We start from the raw sequence: 22,901 nt of genomic DNA, 5'->3' as shown, positions 1-22,901 counted from the left end.
TAGTTTAGAGTGATATAATGTATTTCTCTTCAGTCTCTTTTTGAAACTTATCTGAAAATTGTTTGAATACGCCAAACTTTACGCTCTCAGAATGACACAGGAAACGTATTGAAGTGCCACTTATTTGTTTTTACTATTGAGCAGAGAAATAAGCTTGCTCGAAGAATGAAAGTGTCCGTCACTTTGTACCTGTTGTGAGTTTTGCCTCAAAACTAATCGCAGGCCTGGAACGGTTGAGGCAGCTCAGGGAGCTCGACCTGTCCTACAATTGCCTCGCAGAGAGCTCCTCGCTTGCTGGCTTCAAGCAGCTCTATTCTTTGGCCATTGTAAGCAGATTTCGCTTCTTAGAGGACAATAGATGTGTGTTCCCACTTGTGTTTTTATAATTACCATCAGTCTATCCTATGTACCCTCGAGGACGAAAACCCGTCCTGATGATCTCCAATCGCACTGCCTTGCAATAACATCAAATCTCGAGCAAGCCATTGAAACGTTCCGACAGTTTGTCACAATTCAGAATGCAACATTAAAGCACCATACCGTAAATGTCCTAAGAAATCATAAACTCGTGTAAATAACTAAAGACTGTCAGAAGTTCAATCAGTAGGAACCGCTGCTGCAGGATTCTGCAGTGGAGAATAGGTTGACCAAAAAAAAGGGCAAGAGAGGGGTGGGGGCGAAAGTCACTCATCTACTGTGCTGCCCTTGATGTCCTTGTATTGCATTTTAACGCGATTTAGGCGTCGGTATCAGAGTGAGGGTGCTGGTTGTGAGCAAAAAATAATCTTGGCCATGGACTAAAAGAATGAGAAAAATGCAAATCAAATAGACATAAAAATTTACGTGTCCAATTGAGAATCGAATTCAGGTCGTTTGCGTGGCCAGCAGGTATTCTACTACACAGTCGCGTGTCTATTTATTTATTTATTTTATTTATTAGAATACCCTCGGGGCCCGTAGGGCACTACAGAGGGGGTGGGTACAACATATATAACACACAAGAAAAAAAGACAAAATAAAGAAACAAGTATCAGATGCGCAAATCAGGAAGGCAACATAAGTCAACTAAAATTGTATAAGAATTCAAGCACATACAAGACAAAGATAGATAATGGAAACTGCGTATAGTTACAAGCATTGCTGAAAAATTGCAGTCTTGAATAACAAAGGGTCTGTTATTGATACAACGGAAGAGGGAAGGTGGTTCCAATCGGCGGCTGTTTTCGGTAAGAAGGCTGCTGAAAAGAATTTGGTGCGGCAAAACGGAATGGCAACCTTATGCTGATGATCAATGCGCGATGAGTGGTATGACGGTTGTGAAATGAGGTCTCGCTTCATTGATGGATTGTGAAAAAATATCTTATGAAAAAAATGCAGTCGCGCCAGTTTCCTCCGGACAGTTAAATTGGGTAGGTCAAGATTAGATTTCATTTCTGATATGCTAGCAGTACGGGAATAATTAGAACAAATGAACCGAACTGAGCGGTTCTGAACAGATTCTAACGCGTTAATTAAATTTTGCTGCACGGGATCCCATATAGCGGACGCGTACTCAAGCTTTGGGCGAATTAGTGATCGGTATAATAGAATTTTGAGGGACAGCGGAGCGCGAGAAAAGTTGCGGCGTAAGTATCCTAGCGTTCGGTTAGCGTTATTACAGATGTAGGTAACATGCGTGTGCCAAGATAGATTGTTGGTAATGTAAACGCCGAGGTACTTATATGAAGAGACATGCTGGAGGGGAACGGCGTTAATTCTGTAGGTACAGGGGGGAGAAATAGATCGCCGCGTTATTGACATGCATTTAGATTTGTTAGAGTTGAGAGTCATAAGCCATTTATTGCACCAGGTTGAGACAGTGTCAAGGTCTGACTGTAGAAATTGGTTATCATATTCATTGTTTATTTCGCGGTAAATTACACAATCATCTGCAAATAACCTTATAGCGGAGTTAATGCTGTCTGGGAGATCATTAATATATATAAGAAAAAGTAAAGGGCCTAATACGGAACCTTGGGGTACACCGGATGTTACTTTAGAAAGAGGTGAGTTATAGCCATTAGTTGTTACAAACTGAGTGCGATTAGTCAGAAAGCATTCAATCCATTTAAGAATGTTCGGGCGCGACTGCATTTTTTTCATAAGATATTTTTTCACAATCCATCAATGAAGCGAGACCTCATTTCACAACCGTCATACCACTCATCGCGCATTGATCATCAGCATAAGGTTGCCATTCCGTTTTGCCGCACCAAATTCTTTTCAGCAGTCTTCTTACCGAAAACAGCCGCCGATTGGAACCACCTTCCCTCTTCCGTTGTCTACTTGGAAATACATTGCAAATAACTTCTTTTGCTTGAAAATTCAGTGAAAGTAAACTTTTATGCTTTACAAATGCACACGTCCTGCATGCAGGCTTCGCAATACAACATCTAATATCGCATTATTATCATGTGGTACAAGCATACATTGCCATTGGTCGTCATAACATGGGATTATCTTAATGGCTTTATAGTTCAAAGCCAGCCACTCGTTATAAGGACACACCTACTACTGGCCGTATTCCTTTAGGACCACGTAGTGGGTGCATAGCAAGTTCGAGAACGTTTCACGTGCTTAATGGCTCATGGTTCAAGGCATGCTACTCATTGCACTGAATGCAGTCATGTGCGAATGCTTCACTGACACAAGCCACTTTAAACTTTATTGATTACATTGTAGTAATCCACAGTATAAACTTATTTAGTGACATCATACAATAAAAAGTATGCTTTTAGTGGTTAAATGAAGTACGCACTTGGGACAGAACAACGCTATCACGTTTGACTCCTAAAGGCGAAGTTTAAGGGCCTCCCAATTTTTTAATCTTGGTGGTAAGGGTGGTAGTAATGTCGCTGCGTTAGCTTGGCGAATGTAGCCAGCATTTGTTCGACTTGGAAGTGTTTTTGTCTTTTTTATGCGTGTGTTTGTTGTTACCACAGTTTCCACATTACCTTTTTCAAAGAGTGCTTTCTTGTTGTTATAGAAACTTTCAGGTAGATCTAAGGTGTGCCTGTCCGAGAGAGACTACAACAGAGCATGAAGCGAACTAAAGCAAAAGCCAAATATGTATTTCAATAAGTATGAAACACTCAGTCTAATGAGACATGCGTGCCTCTTGGATTTTGATAACTTTAATGGCTTCGTAGTAGTGGTAAATTATTGAAGGGTATGCCAAGCAGACTAGTAAGATTGTATTAAAATAAAGAACATTTTTAATTTGTATTTATTTTAATGACCACTTTGAAACCTCTTGCTTGCTGTAGTCATCGCTAAATTTCAAACTCTTTAAGCTGGAGATCACGCATTGCTGATCATTTTCAAATAATTGGGAAGTTTTAAGGTCTCTTACTTATTCTTTAATCTTCATGTTTCTTTCAGCCATTGCAAATCTGTGAATGTGTCTAGCGTTTTCTCTTACGTCAGTGTTGTTCCTGAGTTCTTGCCATTTTTAACCACTTTAGCCCTGGTTCCTTCCTCAAGGTACCAAATTTCTGAGTGTTTCTTGTCTTCGTAATTTCTTCCTTGTCGTACTCATTATGAAAACTTAATGTGATTGATAGCTGGTTATTATTGACTCAATAAAAAAAACAATATGAATGCCAGCTGCTTCTCCCTTTCTGTTCGCTTTCTTGCAATTCATATATAGTTTGTTCTGTATTCTGCATGATTCATTGCCGACTAACTGTCAAAGCCCTTTTACGAGACAGCCTAATTTAGCCGTGTTTTTCGGTTCCGCCCATTCTGCCAAACAGCTGCGCCTCGTGGACAACCCCATCACATTCCATCCAGAGTACCTCTCAATAGTTGTGTGCCATCTACACCGCAAGGCAGTCACAGAAAGATTCAGACTGGACGATAGACCTCTCCCGAAGAAATTCATCAAGGTAAGGCCAATTCAGTAAGCCTTCAGAAACCGCGTTTGCACTTTGCGTAAGAAGTGGTGGTCCATGCTGATTGTCTTCTGTGGTGTCTCAGCATCTACACTCAACCCGCCAGGGCGGTTCTCTACCGCTAAACGCAGGTCGCGGGATGGAATGCTCGTTGTGGTGGCCGCCTGTAGTGGCCGCATTTTCGATGGAGGCGAGAACGCTTGACGCCCATGTACTTGAATTTAGTTGCACGTTAAAGAAGCCCAGGTGGTCGAACTTTTTCAGAGCCTTCCACTGCGGCGTTTCTCATCATATGATGGTTCTGGATCGTTCCCAAAAAATATTATTACTATAAGCATCTAGACTCGGTGCATTTACCATATTTTTCACTGTGTGATATGCAACATGTTGATGCCATAGTAGCATTACCACTGGGAAGACATACGAAATAAAATCATTCTTCAGAATAAATTCAATGGCAAATTGTGTATAGTATGTAATTGTGTAAATGCTGAATGCTTTTAGGTACAAAAGCTTTGGTCCCTTCCCCCTCCTTAAAATTGAGGGAGAAATGCAGAGTGCTTCAGAAGACAGAGGAGGGGGGGGGGGGGCGGAGAGCAGTCTCTTTTTAACTGACACACATGCACACAATATAGTTTAATCTTTGTCTTATTTACTCTACCAGCTCCATTAAAATGAAGGTTCAGTTCTTGCACAAAACTTGTTATACAAAAATTTTCATAAGGTATATGGCAGCGAGTTCCCAACACTGTCATATGTGCATGTTGCTCGATACCTCTGACAAGACTCATAGACAATGGAAGCCTGTGCTTTCTACTTTGAACTGGGCAAGACGAATGGGCAGCTCCGAGCTTTCCCAAGTGCACCGAACCAGAGGCAAGATTAGACAATTCTCTTAACAGTGTGTATCTCACACAATCTTTCCTTTGTGTGTATAGCTTTCCTTCAAAGCAAAGTAAAAGTACTGAAGATCGCATGCTATATCAGTACAAGAAGGCAGCAGGCAAAACGCAGATGCGAGTTAACGAGAACGACAACACTAGCACCTCTTATCTACTTCAGTCCTTGTTCTGTGAGTACCTAAACTTTCCCGTCTTTCTGTGATTCTCGACTGCATTTCATGCGCGAGGTAACTCTGGAACAGAGGCGCACTTGTGTGAGTTCATTTGTTTTTGACTGCTTCCTATGAAATATGAATACCTCATGTGTGCTGTATAAAGGGCGTGCGAGCATTGAAGTTTTTCAACACCGAATGTGTACTTCAGTATGGAGGCCTCTCTCAATGATCTCCAACCCACCCTGTCCTGGGCATGTTGATTTTATTTTATGGTTGCAAAGTTCTTGATTCGTTTGCTTCACTTTACCCTCTCTCATCCTTAGCCCCACGTGCATTGTTAAAAACTTGCAGAACAAGAAGGGACAGTGGCTTTTATTACTGTTTTAAAAAAAATACTAATGAAAATGTATGTCATTAGGCTGTAGCACATTTAAGGTACCCTTGCTAATGCACCCGAGAAAAATTTTCATGCAGAAAATCAACTCCTTGACATGTTTACAAGGCGAGCACTCACAGCGTCGTAACTACAAGTGACAAGGACCCTCTCCCTTACTTGATACGACACTCGCTCATTGCCGTTTATTTCTAGAAACATCTAAAACATACAGGTAACACTCTTTATAGTTATTTTGTTGTATCTGTTTATAGAACGTGAAAGTACAATATATGCTGTATAATGAAGCCGCCGAAGTGAAGCCCAAGGTAAACAAAACTGCCCCTGTCCCCTAGTCATGGCAGGCAGTCTTGAAACGAAGTACCAAGGTCATGCACACATCATGCATATTTTTCATTGATTACAGTGCAACATTGCCGTTTCCCAGGAAAGAATTGTGATTATGCACTGAAAAGTAGCATGCAGTAACTGTGAAGTACGATGGGTACATATTAGAGAATATTTTACATGCAGCATGATGTGTCGAGGTGTATGCTCTCCTTCTATGCGGAAAAGAGTTTATTAGGTGCATAATTTCTCCTGGCCTTTGGTAGAGAAGACTTCCGTGCGCAGCGCCCACTCGGTCTAATAGTGTGCGATTTCCAAATTTTGCTCATAAAAGTGGCTTAAATGTGACACAACTGTTGGTCCATTGGCACTAGTAGAAGTCTTACATTATTGCCTCGGTTTTCTTACGTGGTAGCAATGAAACTTCGCTATTTAGTTAAAGCTCCTTAATTTGAACTCTGTTAATTCAAACATACAGTTAATTCGAACTGATGCCTTGGGAATGGCACAGCCCTGTGTATATCTATGGAGGATAACTGCTGATAATTCAAACACATCGGTATCTACAACAGTTAAAAGAGCACTGACACAAAAAATTCACACCCTGTTTTTTTGTTGTTGATGTTGTAGTAGCAATAGTTAGCTTATGACGCACTTATCATAGCTGGAAACCTCGTTTGTGCGAGTGCATGATGGTTATTTATTTAGACATGTTTTTAGAATGCCCAGTCCCAGCTTCGGTTTCAAAAAGCAGTGAGCTAGGCAGGAGCAGCTCCGGCAGCAAGGTAAACGCAGCTGGCCACATGACCATGCAAAACTATGACGTGGGTGCCGCACTGACAGCTAGCACAGCCAGCACACGCAAAGCTTCAGAAATGGAGGAAGAAATCGCAGGTAGCACAAGCGCGAGCAACCAGCTAACGCAAACTCATGACATGGGCTTGTCTACATTGCTGCCATGTTGATGTTGGCATTGCGAGGGGTTGCGCATCTCGCTCAGTTGCGTGGCATGCACATTAAAATTGAGTTTAAATGTGTTCTAGGCTACATTTTCCCTTGATATTTCGTAGATGTTGTGTATGTCTCCACGAAAGTCTACCTCGCTCCTGTAATTCGAACTTGGAGCCCCTGGTTTTTATCGCTCCTCGCAGAAGATGGCCCAAAGTGATGACGGTGTGTTGCAAAACCAAACCAAGCAAACTTTACTAGAGATGCGAAACAACAAAACAGCAGCGTTTTTCAAAATATGAAAATTCAGATACTTCACTGCAGCTCTTGGGCAAACAAACTTCAAGCTATGCTCATGAAGTTGCAGCAGAAAAAATGCAAGCAAATGGGAATTACAGATTAATTTTAATGTTGATTGCAATTTCTCTGCCATGTAAATAAACTCATATTAGAACATAGTAGAATCATATGTTTCACAGCAAAGCACACTGTTCTCATGAAAGCATGTCGGTGCTGGTTTCTGGTGTATCACTGACGAATAAATTAGTTCTGTTCGCTGTTAGAGCTCCATAAACCTAATTTACGGAATCACCTCTTGTGAACGCTTAGGAGCTCCTAATTCGTCATAATGATTCTTTGGGATCTGCCTGCGCAGTTTCGTGCAATGTCCTTACATTCTAGCATCTTTGGTAATTCGAGCTCCGCTTAATTTGAACAATTTTGTAGCTCCCTTGGAGTTTAAATTAGCGAGCTTTTACTGTACTGACATTACAGATAAACATGCATTGTTACATTGACCTTGAACGTACGTGCTACTTTATGAACACGAAATTGTAATAACAGAAGTACTCTTTTATCAGGCATTTGGTTACGTTTACGTTTGCTGTATTAAGGTATAGCTGTATCACAGAAATCTACAACTTGTGGACCTAAGATTATATCAAGCCGTGTATCATTTCTGCTCCTTTGGACTGTCAGTGTGCAGAAAACAACATTTTGGTTATAGGTACAAGCAGTGCCCTGTCTCGTCTGGTTGCCGAAGCCATGTTGTCGATTCAGGCATTGAGATGTAAATTGGTTGAGTTGTGACACCTTTCATGTAAAAATTACGTAATCTATTCCATGAACAATATTTTAACATTGTTGCTTTATTGTTTTATGCATCGCACACTGTGTTACATTGTTGTGATGGTGAAGTAAGCAGAACCCAAGTATTGAAGGGTTCATTTGGTGGACCTGTGTCCAGCAAAAAAAGTAGCATGCATGGTGCAAGAATAACGGCGAAGACATTTGTCGGTCGTCGATAAACTGATTTTCCACGAAATTTGCTGGGGCCTTTTGCGTTATAGAACCTTCTAGCGTTATCACTGGTGCCTGTGTTAGCTCCAGATTAAAATTCTATTACTTGCATCCTGCATGCAGTCTTAACAGTACAGTCTAAAACTATCACGAAATTTCTGAAGCACTCTGGCGTGGCCTGAGTCGTGGCCCGTTGCGATGGTCTAGTGACTAAGGTAGAGCCTTAGACCACTGGCTACTGACCCGCAGGTCGCGGTATCGAAACCCGGTTGCGGCAGCTGCATTTTCGATAGAGACGAGAATGCTGTAGGTTCGTTTTTTCAGATTTGGGTGCACGTTAAAGAACCCCAGGTGGTCAATTTCCGCTCTCATAATTATATGGTAGTTTTCGAACGTTAAACCCCAAATATCAATCAATCAATCAATCAGTGACCTGAGCCGTGCTGTGCTAACATTTTTTATGGGCTATACCCCATCAGGTCAAAGAAATGAGTGAGTGTCACAAACTTATCTTTCTTTGTTTGCACGTGTGGTACATTGTTTTTTTTTAACAAAGGAAGCAAGAAATGATGGGAAATCTGCCTATTTTGTATAGCGCTGTATGCTTTAAATGAAATCGAGTATAAGCCTTCTATCTTGTCATCTTCTGCAGCCCACCTGTGCCAAGCAGCCGAGCAGCAGGGCAGTCGATGCGCCAGTGCCAAATCCAATAATTTCGGTGCCCCCTCTTCGGACCACGGTTGAGTCGGATGACAGCAGTAGCCTGGCGGGAGAAGTCACGGAGCAGCGTGGCTGCGAGGCAGTGGCCTCTACATCAGCGTTGCCCTTGAGCAGCGAAGCAAGGCTCTCTGCGTCTTTGGAACAGGACTGCAGCTCATGCAGCAGTGTCGAAGCGATGGACCCCATGGTTCGCAGAAGGCTAAAGGAAAGCAAGAAACCTAGGAAACGCCAATCCAGCAGGGTGGCAGCCATCTTGGACCCAGAAGGATATGCGGCCCCTGTTACAGAAAGTGGAAATGGTGAATACATGATTTGTGCCAAGTTATGCTGCAAGTGGCCATACTTTACATTGATAGGATATGCTTGAAGAGTCCCTTTTTAGGTCCACTTCATTGTAGTGGTATAAGGGAGGAGAAAGCAGCAGCAGCAGAATAGGCGATGATTACTAACTCACGGCTAGGTTAGACCGGGGTAAAAGGGTATTGACAGAAAAATTTGTCTTTTTTTTTTTTCTGCTGCACTCTGTTGCAGGGGGCCTCTAAACACTCTCCAAAGTTCACAAAGCATGCATGCTGGGGTTTGTTTAATTGTGTCACGTTCGCAGTGCCATGGCAGGCACAAATCCGCCTGCCCTATACTCCCACGCGTGCTGCGCTACGTTGCCTTGACACATTCGCATTCGAGCACACCCGGTGTCTCCCTATCATAAAGAGACGCAGGTGCAGTGGAGTCTGAGTAACGTCCCCAGCACAAAATGCAGCATAACACATTTTGTGCCGACTGCTGTCAGGGTGCGGCGCTGACATCAGTCGAGTCAATCATGCCTCGTGTCAGTCGTGCCTTGTCTCAGACTATAGAGGGCTCGCATTTTGCTAGCGCAGCATCACTGCACCTAGAATGCGCACTCATCGACATTACGTCGAAATATATTGGGCTCTTCAGCTGCAGTGCATGATAGGTAATTAATTACTGCTTGTTTATTACTGAATAGTCTCGTCTTCAGTTTGGGAAGGCTCCGAGAACAAGTCGCTGGGTGAAAATAACACCATCTAGCGTATGAAATGGTACACAGGACAGTGACACACTTCCACGCTGCCTGCATCGTCTGTTCACGTTTTCTTGCGGCTGCGTGCGCTATGTGACATCTTCACTTTTATCGTCACCGTTTTTATCGTTGTATGATGGCAACAGATTCCTCAATGCTTTCACACTTCACACACGTTCGCTGTGGGCAGACTTGCAAGCTGCCTGAATCATAGCCTGCTGGCTCAAGTGCGGCCAAAAGGCAGTGGCCACTACGATGTCATCGTACTAGCTGCCCCGCCTTGGAGCGTGGCTGCAGTTGTGACATCTCTGAAGTTGGGGGACATTTGGGGCACCTTAAAGCCACCAGTAATGTCAGTGTTAGGAGGTGCGGCGTATGGTGGGGGATCGCACCCAGGAACATCAAAATTTATATAAATTACCTTCCAAGCTATATTTCCTGTTCATATTCGCTCGATATGTTTATTTAATGGGAACTGATCCCACAGGCTACCTCAGCTGTCAGATTTAAGTCAGTACCTCTTTAAGTATGCTTCTCTAAATACAATGTAGAGAGTGCAATTTAGGCCTATGGTGATGGCATATAGATGACGATACAATAGAAAAAGTTGTAGTAGATGCAACTTTTTGTGCGTATTAAAGAACTTCAGGTGGTCAAAATGACCTACCGTCCTCTATTGCAACGTCTCTCTTTATAAATCTATTCCCCTTTGGAATGTTAATTGTTGAGAAAAGGATCAGTGAAGTTCAAGCTCTGATTCTTGTACTTTGCAGTCTCTGCTCTGCGCAATGACTTTCTTACCTACAAAAGCCAGCTGGAAAGCCGGAAAGAGCGGCTTGGTGAGGAGTGGCTCGTTGGGGTGTCCGCTCTACACTTGCCCGACGCTCAGAGCACGCCCTGTGGGACACCGGGTACCCACACGCTACAGGACGGGGGCTTTCTGACAGCAAGTAAGGTGGGGTCGTGTGACACCAAGGACATGCACAGCGACTCTGATTCAGGACGTGCGGAATCGCTCAAAACTGTCCTTTTCAAGGAGCCAGTCGGGGATAAATCAGAAGACGTTGCGGAAGAGGTGAAAGATGATTGCTTCGGCGAAGAAGGCCCCCAGAGGCGAATCTCTGAGCTAAGCCAAGGTGTTGTCGTGCTTGACGAGGTGCCACCTGACCCGTTGGATGAGTCCAGTGTTCTATCCCCAGCGGAGGGGTTCAGTTGGACTACGACCAAGAGTGAAGCGACCTCAGACACTGCAGAAACTAACGAAGGCAAGTTGCACCCCACCAGTATATATCGTTGCACTGTAGTAACAGTAAAAAAACGAGCATAGTGCCAGGTATAATAAAAAATTAAATGTTTTTTGGCGGATGACCTTGTGCACCTAAAAAAAAAAGAAACAGAAATGGAAATGATAGTGACGAGAACAGTCATAATGAGCTAGTGAAATCCAGAGTGCAGAAACAGTGAGACTTGTGAGAAGCCCACACACTATTTTAGACCTCCATGCTGCGACTGTGATGTCGTAAGATTGCTTTGACTACAAGTCATGAGGCTGTAATCTCCATTGATTAATTACTTCATGCTGTGCTGGTCCTCTTCATCCAATATGCTGATTTGAAGTGGAAAAGTGAGTGTGGCAGCTTGGGCTAGTTGGTATGGCATGACGATAGTTATAGCGCGAGAACAAAACGACGACACAGAGACAAGAAGGACACGAAGCGCTCGTGTAGCGCTTGTGTCTTTCGTGTCCTTTTTGTCTCTGTGTCGTCGTTTTGTTCTCGCGCTATAACTATCGTCATGAAAAAGTGAGGTCCGTGTTCGGTTAGTTGAGTTGCAGAGGCAGCACCAGGTTTTTCTAACTGGAGGGGTACCAGTGACAAATGAGTTTCTTCAGGGGGGGGGGGGGGGGGGAGAACAAGATCGCCAGGAACTTGTGCACTGTGTTCTGAATATTCTTGCTTCTGGGGGACAGAGAAAATACATAGATGCGAAGATACATAGAGGCATTTGTTGTGGTGAAGTAGAGTTGTGACTTTAATTAAAGCACAGTGCAAAAAAAAAAAAGAAAAAAGCGAGTGGGGGGGGGGGGGGGGGGATCTATTTCCATGTGCCTCAAGAAAGCACTTCGTGCAGTCAAACATTAAAGGGACCCTGAAAAGGTTTTTTTGAGTTTTTTCAGCGCTTAGGTTAGAGCATCATCAAATCATTCGCACCACAAATTTAGTGACACACCATGCACCTAGGCCGCTACGGAGAATGATATCATACTTTCCCTTTCTACCTCTGCCTGGCCTTCTCAACTTGTATGAGGCACGCTGGCATCGTTGGTGATCGCAGAGCTCTCAAGAGTGCGCTCGACGATTTGAGCTTTTACCAGTTTAGACCGGCGAAACCGCATGCCGACAGCTTGTGCACAGTCTCGGAGGCAATCACATAGTGCGCCCGGCAGCACACACGCTGTATGACAACAGACACGAAAATCTCAGAGTGGTTCATATCTGCTCCGACAGGTGCCGCCACCCTACCAATTAATCTCACTTCCGTGCATCCTACAGCCCATGACAGCCAATCAGATCAGCAGCCACGGCAAAGTGGCTGCCGACGCATTTCGTGAATGGGCGGTCGAAAACACATTTAGCGGGGAGTCCCAACGATCTGCAGTGATTCACAGCTTTAAGACGTTGTAAGGAGTTACACAGTTTATGCACAGAGCTCAAATTGTTCTCTATATAACCCTTGGGACTTGGTCTACCAGCCCAATGTGTTTGTACAAAATCGCCAAAGCCATTTCAGGGTCCCTTTAATGATATGTGAATCGTTTAGACAGACAAGAGAACTTATTATGTCGTCTACAGTCCGTTTGCAGAACGTTGTGTTGAAACTAATCGATTCACCAGCACCGCTATAATTTATCTTCTTTTTTTTTTTTTTTTTTTTTTGCAGACATGGACAGCAAGCTGTTCCTTGTCCAGAAATGTACCGACAGCAATGAAACATCAGTCTTTGTAGGCGTGAAGGACGACATCATGAGGGAGAGTGACAGCCTATCTGGGAAGATCTTACAGCGCTTGGACCTTAACATACTGACTTCTGTGACATTGGTACGCGATGTGAATGAGGCTTTGCATTTGCTCAGTTCTCCGTATCGTCAATTAGCATTTGGTTTTTCACAGAGCTTACTATTTTTTGAGTGTGCAAGTACTTGCCTCTTAATGTGGTACTATAGAGGAATGCTGTAATGCTGCTATTGATTCATGGCTGATCCTCTTCGTGGTGCTATGGTGTCCATCAGCATACTGTCGTTGAATGTAGGAGCCTCCTTTAACGCCTTTGTCGTATTTCTTGAGTGTAATGTGTTCATAATAAGAATAAAGAAAAAAAAGTTTGAGTATGGTTGTTCCTAAGTGATTGAGTATTGTATTTCACATGCTACCGCAGGCTTGGGTCTTCAGCAGTTGAAGGAAATGGACAGCACAATTCAGCAAAGGAAGTTAGAATCGAACTTGGATATAATGAATGAGGATAAAGAAAATTTTTCTTTATATCAAACTTTGGTAAACTCACTGACTCGTGCAAGATAACACCTTCGAGTTGACCGAAACATGGAATGTAAACTAAAGTAGGTTTGATGTGCGCTGTCACATGCGCTGACATTCACCAATGATTACAGCAGCAGGTCGTCAAAATCTTGTCGGTCAAGAGTGTTCTTGGCGACGCCTACAAACATTTTAGATGCAGCATAAAATTATTGCCTAATATGTGTAATCTGGTTTACAATAAGTGGATCCTTTTCAATGCTCCCTACAAATGCACTAAAATGTGTTGTTCATGTTTATTTTAAGCGAGTATCAGGATATTGAATTGCTTGCTGTGTCAAATTATTTATATCATGAAATCCTGCCTGTTCATTGTAACCGTTTTCAAGAGTAAAGGGGCTCTACAAAATGTCTATAAGCAATGAGTATGTTATTTTAAGAGAGTAGTGACACATATATTCAGTGTTGTCACAACTTTAATGTCTTTGCTCATTTACCTGTTTTTACCTTGCAGCATGACGACACGACTGTGAAGCTAAAATTTGACACGACCATACGCAGTAAAAAGGAGAGATGCTACGTTTTTGACAGCAGTGAAGACGCAGAGGTTAGAAATGTGTTGTTTATTTACCTACATATCTGATGGCTTTAGGTTGTCGATTTGCTATTAATAATTACTTTACAAGCTAGTACTCAAATACATGATATAGATGGTAGTATCAATGTTTGTAGGCACATCTAATCACATGTTCTTCGGTCACATTGTGCTGCATACATAATTTAGTGCATGAGTACTCTTGTTGAATTTTAAAAAATGGAGTCACTGTTTGCACTTCTATTCTAGTTTTGCACTTATATTCCAGCAGTGGAAAGAAACATAATTCGAGTGATGAATGCTAAATTAGTGATCAGCATTGACATTTTGATTATTCGGTTATCTTATAGATGGCAAACGTGTGTGTATGAAGCCTAAACAAACATCCTAATCTTGTCTTTTCATTATACTCTTTGTCATTTCTAATACCAACTGCTAGAAGTGAAGTATCATAGTAGAAACGTGGTTGTTGCATCACACTGCTAAGCAGGAGGTCATACATTTAATTACCAGTTATCTCAAGCACATTTCGAGAATGCACAAAATGTTCAGAGCTGCCTTGTGTGCAGTATTGGAATGCTAAACTCTACAATGTGAATCCTGCGAAAAGCATGATAGCGCATTGCCATTATTTGTTTTTTTACTGACACCCATTCAGGTTATTTACAGCATCTGTTGTTTTCACTTTGCAATGTTTAACATTCATCTAAAGATACTTTAGTGTGTTAGTGCATAAAATGAACATCGAGTTCAGACTTGGCTCTGACCACTCAAAATTTAATCTTGGAATATTTGTCATCATGTTTTTCAGAAACGTACACTTACCACTGCAACAGAACCGTTAAAGAAGTTCTTGAATTGGCAATTTCTCTCGCATAATCTACATGTATAGTTTATGTATAAATTGAAAAAAATATATCTCGGGTACAGCAGTAGAACCAGGCTTCGCATGCAAGTACTACGTACTTGAAAAACCCAGCTGTCTCAAAACTCAGCTTGACATTGGTTATTAATGTATTTTATCATCAGCAGTAATTAATAAGTGAACATGCTAGATTACCATAGTGTGACTTCTTTTTAGCTCCCATGATAATTTTATGATACAGTGATTTGTTACTAGCATACTTATAGTGTAGCACAGGTTAGTCATAACTGTCTTGTAATGTAAATTACATCCTTAATTAAGAGGTCGTATTTATTAACACTATTGATAACAAGCATATATGTGTGGAATGATGGCCAGACTTCAAATTTGCTTGAGTTTTTTTATACATTTCTTACAACCACCATCATGCGGTCGTTCTTGCAACCTGTTAGTAAAAGAATTTTTTCTGTGTGTGTGCACTTTCAGGAAGTTGTGCAACTGCTACAACCTTTTGTGGAGGCAAAGGCTTGGAAGGACCTCTACTCTGAAATGTTACAGGTAATGTGGATGCTGGGTTTTTCATTGACTTTTGTGTAGTATACAAGGCTGTCAGATCGAATGCTTTTAAGTATAAGAAAAGCTCTTGGCTAAATAAAACAATTTTGGCGTTCTTTTATCAGTTCTTACACAATAGAAACAAACATAAGGCGTTTGCTCGGCGTGCATCGTATTGCTTGTGCTTCAGTGAAGCACTCCATGTTATCGAGAGTAACTTGTATAGGAGAAAGCAAAGCTAAGACATGTCAGAACCTTGGGATAATAAGCTGAAAATATCATGTTATACATATACTTTTCCATATTTGCAACCGTGCCTACATATATCAGCCCCCCAAAAAAATGTGCTAATGTCTGCAGGAAAGAAACGCAGGTGGGATGCTTTTGATATGCTTGCAACAAGGGAAGACAATTAAAATAAACATTGACCATAATATAAAGTAAATGAAAGCAAGAAGTTTTGGTTTCTGTATGAGTGTATTGTTCACAAAATTTGTGTTTTTTTTTGCCTTTATGTGTAGTTGGTGTTCATTTTAATACCTGATCAGAATTGTTTCTGTGCAGCTGTTTAAGCATCATTACAGTAAACAATTCACAATGCATTGTATAACCATCTGGAAGATAATTGCCTTGTTAGCCAAGGAAACGGATTATCTTCCAGATGGTTGCACATGTATTGTTCATGGTTTGCTGTGATGATGCTTGTAGTTTGTTTATGTCATCCTGGTTCATCATTCCTCATTTTCTTTGGACTGCACAAGTATATACCGTATTGCACGGTGTTGACAAATCTTGAGTTCTGTCGTACGTGTCTTCTTTTTTCTGTTGCTCTGTCTTTTTGCACTGTTTTCTTTCCGCTACACACAGAGCTTTTTACGCCATTCAATGTGACAGCGCACGTCATGGCGTACTATTTCTTCATTGCACATTCTTGGTCTCCTCTTTTGCAGTGTGTGAAATGTAATGCACATTTCCCGAAACAGGCAGTCAGAAAAGTGGTCGTTAGCACAACGAAGGACAACATCACCACAGGTAATTACTCCGCGTCTGTCTTTGCCTGAAACAAGCTGGAAATTGTTTTCTGGTTGTTCCTGCACATTGCATTTTGTCACTGATTCTTTGCCCCGGTGCAAAAAAAAAAAAAGCGCACACATAGTCACTGACATATTCTTTGAGGGAATTTTTACACTTGTGCCAAACTAATGCCAAACTCGGCAGTAAGTGGTTTGCTCAGGGCGCAATGATTGGGTATTTCTTGCTTTTAGACACAATTACTATAGTTTGTTATATTTGTTAATTGGACAGTTTTAGTTTGTTATTATGATGTTTCAACTACTGCTCCTGTATCTACAGATATTTCAAGGAGAACTGTATTTACTTCATTATAGTATTTTATTTAGTTAAGTTATGGATGCAAGTCATAAATATAGCGAAGTTGTATTGTATTGTATGATGATTTTTCTGTATCACTTTTTTAATCATTCTGGAATTTGTGGCATCAGTTGAAAAGTACTACTGGTTGTTCTCATATTCGTATCAAAGTCCCTCAGAAGTATTGAGGAACTATAAAAGAAATTTCCTCACAGTGCTTAATTCCTGCATCAATTAGATCTCAATGAGTGATTGCTTCTTGGGGTTACCTCATTTTTTTGTGGGACCTGTAAGACATTGTAAGACGCTAAAAACCTTTCTTGTTTTATGACGTTAGTTTTACTTTATTTTATTTTCGCCAATGGTTTCTAGATGTTCGTGAATCAGAGAGGTGTCCGCAGTGCGACGGTGAGATTCTTCTGACGTTGGAGACACCAGAAGCTGTGGACGCACTTTCGTCTCTTGCTCCAGAAAACATTAGGTCTGTCTTTATTGGGCAAAATGCTAGTTTGCAGTCAAGTGCATGGAAGGCGAGCCGGTGTCTGACAAACACGCTTACTTAGCTCTATTGAATAATTCATTATATCTAAATGAATTATTAAGGAAACAATATAGCATTATTATGTTGTTATATTGAGTTTATGCTGTATTTAGTTAAAGGGGCACTGAGGAATGTTTTGTACATGGTAACCAACTACTCCAAGTAAGTTAACATTGATCATGTGAACATTCAAGCCATATAACCTAAAAATGTGCACAATAGCTCTATTAAAGCTCGAATCATTCTTTGCTGCCCTATTCACTACTAGTGAATCAAAAGCACAGTGTCCTATAGATACCAACCATTCGGCAACTCATGTTTATGCTTTTTCAGGAGTTGTAGCTTTCAAAAGTGTTTTATGGGATGATATTACTGATGAGTTGCTTTGGAGTATTGCATTTGTGACATATCACGTGACATGGTACCGTATCCACTTAAAATTCTTTCGCACTATGTGCTCATTATGCTGAGTGCATGCAACCAGGCATGCACGTGTGAAGACACACAGTGGCAATTTTCAACGGCAAACTAACATCAGTGGGCAGCTTGCAAATTCAGTTTTCACAGTATCAGAAACAGCATATATTCTATTAATATTATTTGATCGACTATATGTTATTGCCCTGATTCGCAGTAGGAATGATAATGCTTAGGAACGCCTGAATAAGTCTCAAACAACACAACGTTACATTCAGCACTGAATGACATTGGAAAAAAAGAAAGAAAAACAAGTTCAAAAGGAATGTTATCAATTGAAAGTGCATGAAAGTTTAACCATTCTTATTTTGAATATTTTTTTTGTTCTCTTTTCACAGCCAAAGCTTGACCATCAGGAAAGGGTCCGATGCGTCATCTATTGGTAAAGTAGCACAAGGTAAGCCCGAGTCTGCAGCCTTCGTGGATGTCAATACGAAATCACAGTTTAGTCAGCTTCTTAGTGAATTTCAACTAATTACATTTGTAGGGCATAAATGGAAAGGTTTTTGAATCTGGGGGCTTATAGACCTGAATGACGCTCATAAATTTCTGGTGCCTCTGTCACCGCAAATGGTTTCCTTGCTTCTCGGTACAAAATGATACAAGTGCACGTTATACACCGCACCGTATTATATGCTGCTTGAAGCCGAGTGCTAGCTAACGCAATGAGATGAGTTATAGTTATGGCGGTATGGTTCCATAAGGTATTATTCTTCCTCCAGCCCTCCTCCCTCTTCCAGAGTTTCTTAACAGGCATTACAAAACTTGTCTCTGGACAGCATGGAAAGCTAAACTGTGTTATATAAAAGCTGTATTAAACACAAGGATGCTACAGTTTTCTCTTTTATTCTTTGTAAGCACATGCGTTGGCAGTAATGAAATGAAAAAAGTAATAATTACAGGAGGGTTCATGCAGAACAAATGCTAGAGGTCCACAGTCAGTTTGGCACTAGCTTGCTTGCCTACACGTGGTGCACAAAAAAAAAAAAGGTTAATGACAGAACATGTGCTGTGCATGCACTGTGAAATTCATGAGTACACTGGATTGGCACATAGGATTGGTTTAAGCTAACCAAGCCACTTAGCCAAGGAAATGACAAAAATTGTGCTAACTAAACCACTCAAATTGTGTTTTAGTTGCTCTTGTTTGAGGACCTTTCATTTGTTTCAACGAGAGTGCATATTTTGATGGGCAGGCAAATGAATATATACTGCTCAGTTGCAAATGTTGTCTAACGTCTTGTTGGTTAGGGTGGAAAAGGTTATGTCAACAACGTATTTTTTTCCTGCTGACGTAATCTTTTCAGCTCCTGAGAAGCTTTCCAAACTTTGTTTGCTTGTTAACTCTGATGCAAAAACGATAGCAAAATGCACCAGAAAGCACAAGGAGCAGTTCGTTTAGCGTGAGAAGGCATTGTCTACTTGCTGCCCTTGACCCGGCGGGAAAAGGTACACTCATACCTCATTAACAAAGTTGCATTTTACACAAAAATATTTTTGTTATATCCGAAAATTTCTTATAAAGATATTCTATTTATTTATTTTATTTATTTACAGTACCTTACAGAGCGCTCGAGGGGCATTGTGTAAGGGGGGCGGTACAGATAATATGTTAGAAAAATACATATACGTAATATCTACACATACATAGGCAAATAATGAATATAATAGAAAATGCAGTTCTACTTATGAACATGGCAGCAAAATACATACTAGAAAAGTGAGTTACAGTATGTGAAGGTGAAATACAAAAATAACTATTATAACAGTAACTACAACCTAGCAATAGTGCAAAAACATTGGCAACAGTCCTAGAAACACTGATGATTATGAAGATGCGATAGAGCAGTTTTTGGTGCATAAGTATTTTTTAAGAGTATATAAAACTTTGTGTGGTCTTGTTCTGACGCAAGATCATCTGGCAAATCATTCGACAAACGAATAGCTTGTGGAAGAGCCGACTGGTTGAAAGCGTTAGTATTGCCGTACATGCGTGATAAGCTAAAGGTGTTATGTAGTCTGCTCGAAGTTCGATGTGCTAGATTAAGGTGAACAGATGGCATCATGCTGGTGTGGATGCATTTGTGAAATAGTGATAAAAGTGAGATGTCGCGGCGAATTTTCAGTGGCTCAAGTGCAAGGCTATGTTTAATCTGTGTCACGCTGGAAGGGTAGCTGTGATTACGCGCTATGAATCGACTAGCTCTGTTCTGTATACATTCTAACTTATCTATAAGGTATTGTTGATATGGTGACCAAATGGAGGATTCGAACTCCAGTTGAGGACGGATTAGAGCAAGATAAGCCAGTTTGCGCACATCGGAGGGAGCACTGTATATATTTCGGCACAGAAAAGCTAATGATCTTGATGTGTTGGCACAGATAGAAGTGATATGTGTGGACCACGAAAGTGTAGAAGTTAAGTTTATGCCTAGGTATTTGTATTGATCAGTGCGTTCTGCTATGCTATTATTAATTTTGTATTGGCTATTAAAGTTATCACGTTTGCGACTAAAGGTGACTAGTTTGCATTTGGAAACATTAAGTGTCATCTGCCATGTTTTGCACCACTCAATTATATGTTCGAGGCCTTTTGAAGAGCTAGATGATCGCTATTGTTTCGGATGGGACGATAGATAATGCTGTCATCGGCAAATATACGCATACATGAGGATAAGTTGTCAGGCAGGTCGTTAATGTAGATGAGGATAAGTAAGGGACCAAGAACACTGCCCTGTGGTACACCAGAGGAAACGTAACAGAGTGATGAAGAGTGATTGTTGGCGATAGTGAACTGTTGGCGGTTAGTTAGGAAGTTTCTGAGCCATGTTAGCGTGAGTGAATCAAGTTTTAGTGATGACAGTTTTAATATCAAGCGACAATGAGCAACACGATCGAATGCCTTTGCAAAATCAAGAAATAAACAGTCTGTCTGTAGATTATTGTTCATGTTAGAATGTAGGTCGGCGGTGAACTCAGAGTTGAGTTTCGCAAGAACGACCCTTTTGGAACCCGTACTGGTTTGAGAAAAAGAAATTGTTAGATTCTAGATGCGCATAAATGTTAGAAGCTATGATATGCTCAAGAATCTTGCAACATATGCACGTCAAGGAAATGGGGCGATAATTTCCAGGTGAACTTTTACTACCACTTTTATGAACTGGCACTACCTTCGCTATCTTCCAGTCAGAAGGCAACATTCCTGTAGTGAGCGACTGCCGAAAAATGTGAAACAGGATATTGCCAGACACATAAACAGTGTTCTTTAATATTTTTGAATTGATATCGTCAATACCAGAAGATGATGACATCTTCAGATTTTCAATAATATTAACTATGCCTTCAATTGTAATATCTATAGGTGACATGAATGAGTAATCTCGTTCAACAATTTCTGGAAGATGAGCATGCTCGCTAGTAAACACGGATGAAAAGAATGAATTAAAGACATGAGGACAATCAGTGTCGGCAAAAGGAGTGTTATTTGCATCGTGTAATGAAATGAAGTTATCGTCCCGATCAGGACTTATTACTTTCCAGAATTTTTTTGGATTAGATTTTAGGAGTGAAGGCAAATCCTGGGAATAGTATTTATTTTTCGCAGTTGTAATTTCGTGGCAATATTTCTTTAGGCATTCCTCGTATCTATCCCAAGACGTGTGTGAATGCGAATTTTTTGCAGACCGATAAAGCTGCTTCTTTTTGTTTCTAAGTCTGCGCAAAGACTTGGTGAACCATGGATTACTTTTATCATTCGTAATCGTTATCAAAGGCACGTGCTTTTCTATTAGGGCTGAAATCGCATTTTTGAAAAGAACCCAGTTTTCCTGAACTGAGTGACTGTAAAAGGAAGGCAGCAGCACATTGTCAAGGAAAGACTCAAGTTTCCTGTTAATGACATCATAATCGGCTTTATTATAATCTCTAATTTTCTTTGATTCGGTTCCTGCAAAAGGTGGCAAGATAGAAAGATCAACTTGCAGCAGTTTGTGGTCACTAAAGCCATTCAAACAGTTTATGTGGTCTATAGTTTCAGGTGCAGTTGTAAGAACGAGGTCAAGTGTATTTGAACCGCGAGTTGAGTGAGTGACAACCTGGGCCAAATGAAAGTCTAAAGTTAAGTTAATAAAGTCAGTTGAGTACTTACAAGAAGATGACAGCTGCTCCCAGTCAATAAATGGTAGATTGAAATCACCGAATAAATATACGATGCGAGCCTCACAGATTTCGATGGCAGAATTAATGCTGCTGCGCAACTCTTCTAAGAAAGAATGATGACAATCGGGTGGACGATAACAGCTGCCGAGCAACATCCTTGTGGAACGAATTGTGCAAACTACCCATATAATTTCAATCTTATAATAGGAAGCGACGACATAAGACGTGATGGTTTTTTTAACAGCTATAAGAACACCACCACCCCTTCTGTCTGGACGATCGTTTCGATAAACGTTGTATCTGTTAGCATGCGTAAAAATCTCATTGTCATTGATGTCAGCGTTAAGCCATGTCTCAGTGAAGACAAGAATATCAGAAAGGCTATCATCGATATAAGATGACACTATTTCACGTTTGGATAAGATGCTTCTAATGTTAGTGAATGATACTGTTAGTGATAGAGGAGTGCAAGGCTTATGCAGCTCCGGCTTCCTAAACGTTTGTACGTGTCCTTCTAGCTATCTGCCTGAGCGTATAACTGACTTAGAGACGGCGTCATGGACGTAAATAACGTTTTCGATGCGCAGCTTGTCCACTACAAGCCTAAATGGCTTATTTTGAGTTCTGGCAAATTCTATATATTCCTATTAGTATAGCTATTTCAAGACTATTGTTCATTTACTTCATTATAACCAATATTTAATTATATTTGTGTTCGTTATACTGGGGTCTGACTGTATAACGAATAGTCCGGTAGACGTCTGCACAACAGGCTCAGGGAGCACACGAATTTAGTTGGATAGACAGTCGTTTTGGGACACTCGTGGCACTGTAGAAGTTGTGTCTGTGAAGCACCTTTCAGGCAGTGCTCGGTGATCGGAAAATTAAAGAACCCCAGGTGGTCTAAATTTCCGGAGCCCTCCACTACGGCGTCTCTCATAATCATATAGTGGTTTTGGGACGTTAAACCCCACATATCAATCAATCAATCAATCGGTGATCGGAAAATAATCGGAGAGGCTAATCTATGAAGTAATGGCTATTAAATTGATCGTAACAAAGAAAATCGCATGAGTGCCCATTC

At 41.0% G+C, this 22,901-nt stretch overlaps 1 protein-coding gene across 1 annotated transcript in view; it reads left to right on the top strand.

Moving 5' to 3' along the window:
* Window positions 1–22,901, top strand: part of LOC119172332 (serine/threonine-protein kinase 11-interacting protein) — a 49,951-nt gene that overhangs the window by 10,983 nt on the left and 16,067 nt on the right. The window contains exons 7-16 of the mRNA XM_037423385.2: window positions 223–326; window positions 3,795–3,926; window positions 8,610–8,976; window positions 10,496–10,987; window positions 12,663–12,820; window positions 13,770–13,862; window positions 15,202–15,273; window positions 16,221–16,302; window positions 17,014–17,122; window positions 17,998–18,056. Of these exons, the coding sequence (XP_037279282.2) occupies window positions 223–326; window positions 3,795–3,926; window positions 8,610–8,976; window positions 10,496–10,987; window positions 12,663–12,820; window positions 13,770–13,862; window positions 15,202–15,273; window positions 16,221–16,302; window positions 17,014–17,122; window positions 17,998–18,056 (1,668 nt within the window). The remainder of the gene's footprint in view (window positions 1–222; window positions 327–3,794; window positions 3,927–8,609; window positions 8,977–10,495; window positions 10,988–12,662; window positions 12,821–13,769; window positions 13,863–15,201; window positions 15,274–16,220; window positions 16,303–17,013; window positions 17,123–17,997; window positions 18,057–22,901) is intronic.

The sequence above is a fragment of the Rhipicephalus microplus genome, chromosome 4 (genome assembly GCF_043290135.1).
Source record: "Rhipicephalus microplus isolate Deutch F79 chromosome 4, USDA_Rmic, whole genome shotgun sequence".
Lineage (NCBI taxonomy): Eukaryota > Metazoa > Arthropoda > Arachnida > Ixodida > Ixodidae > Rhipicephalus > Rhipicephalus microplus.
Note: the sequence above shows the minus strand (reverse complement) of the source record. Positions and strands in the feature narration are given on the sequence as shown.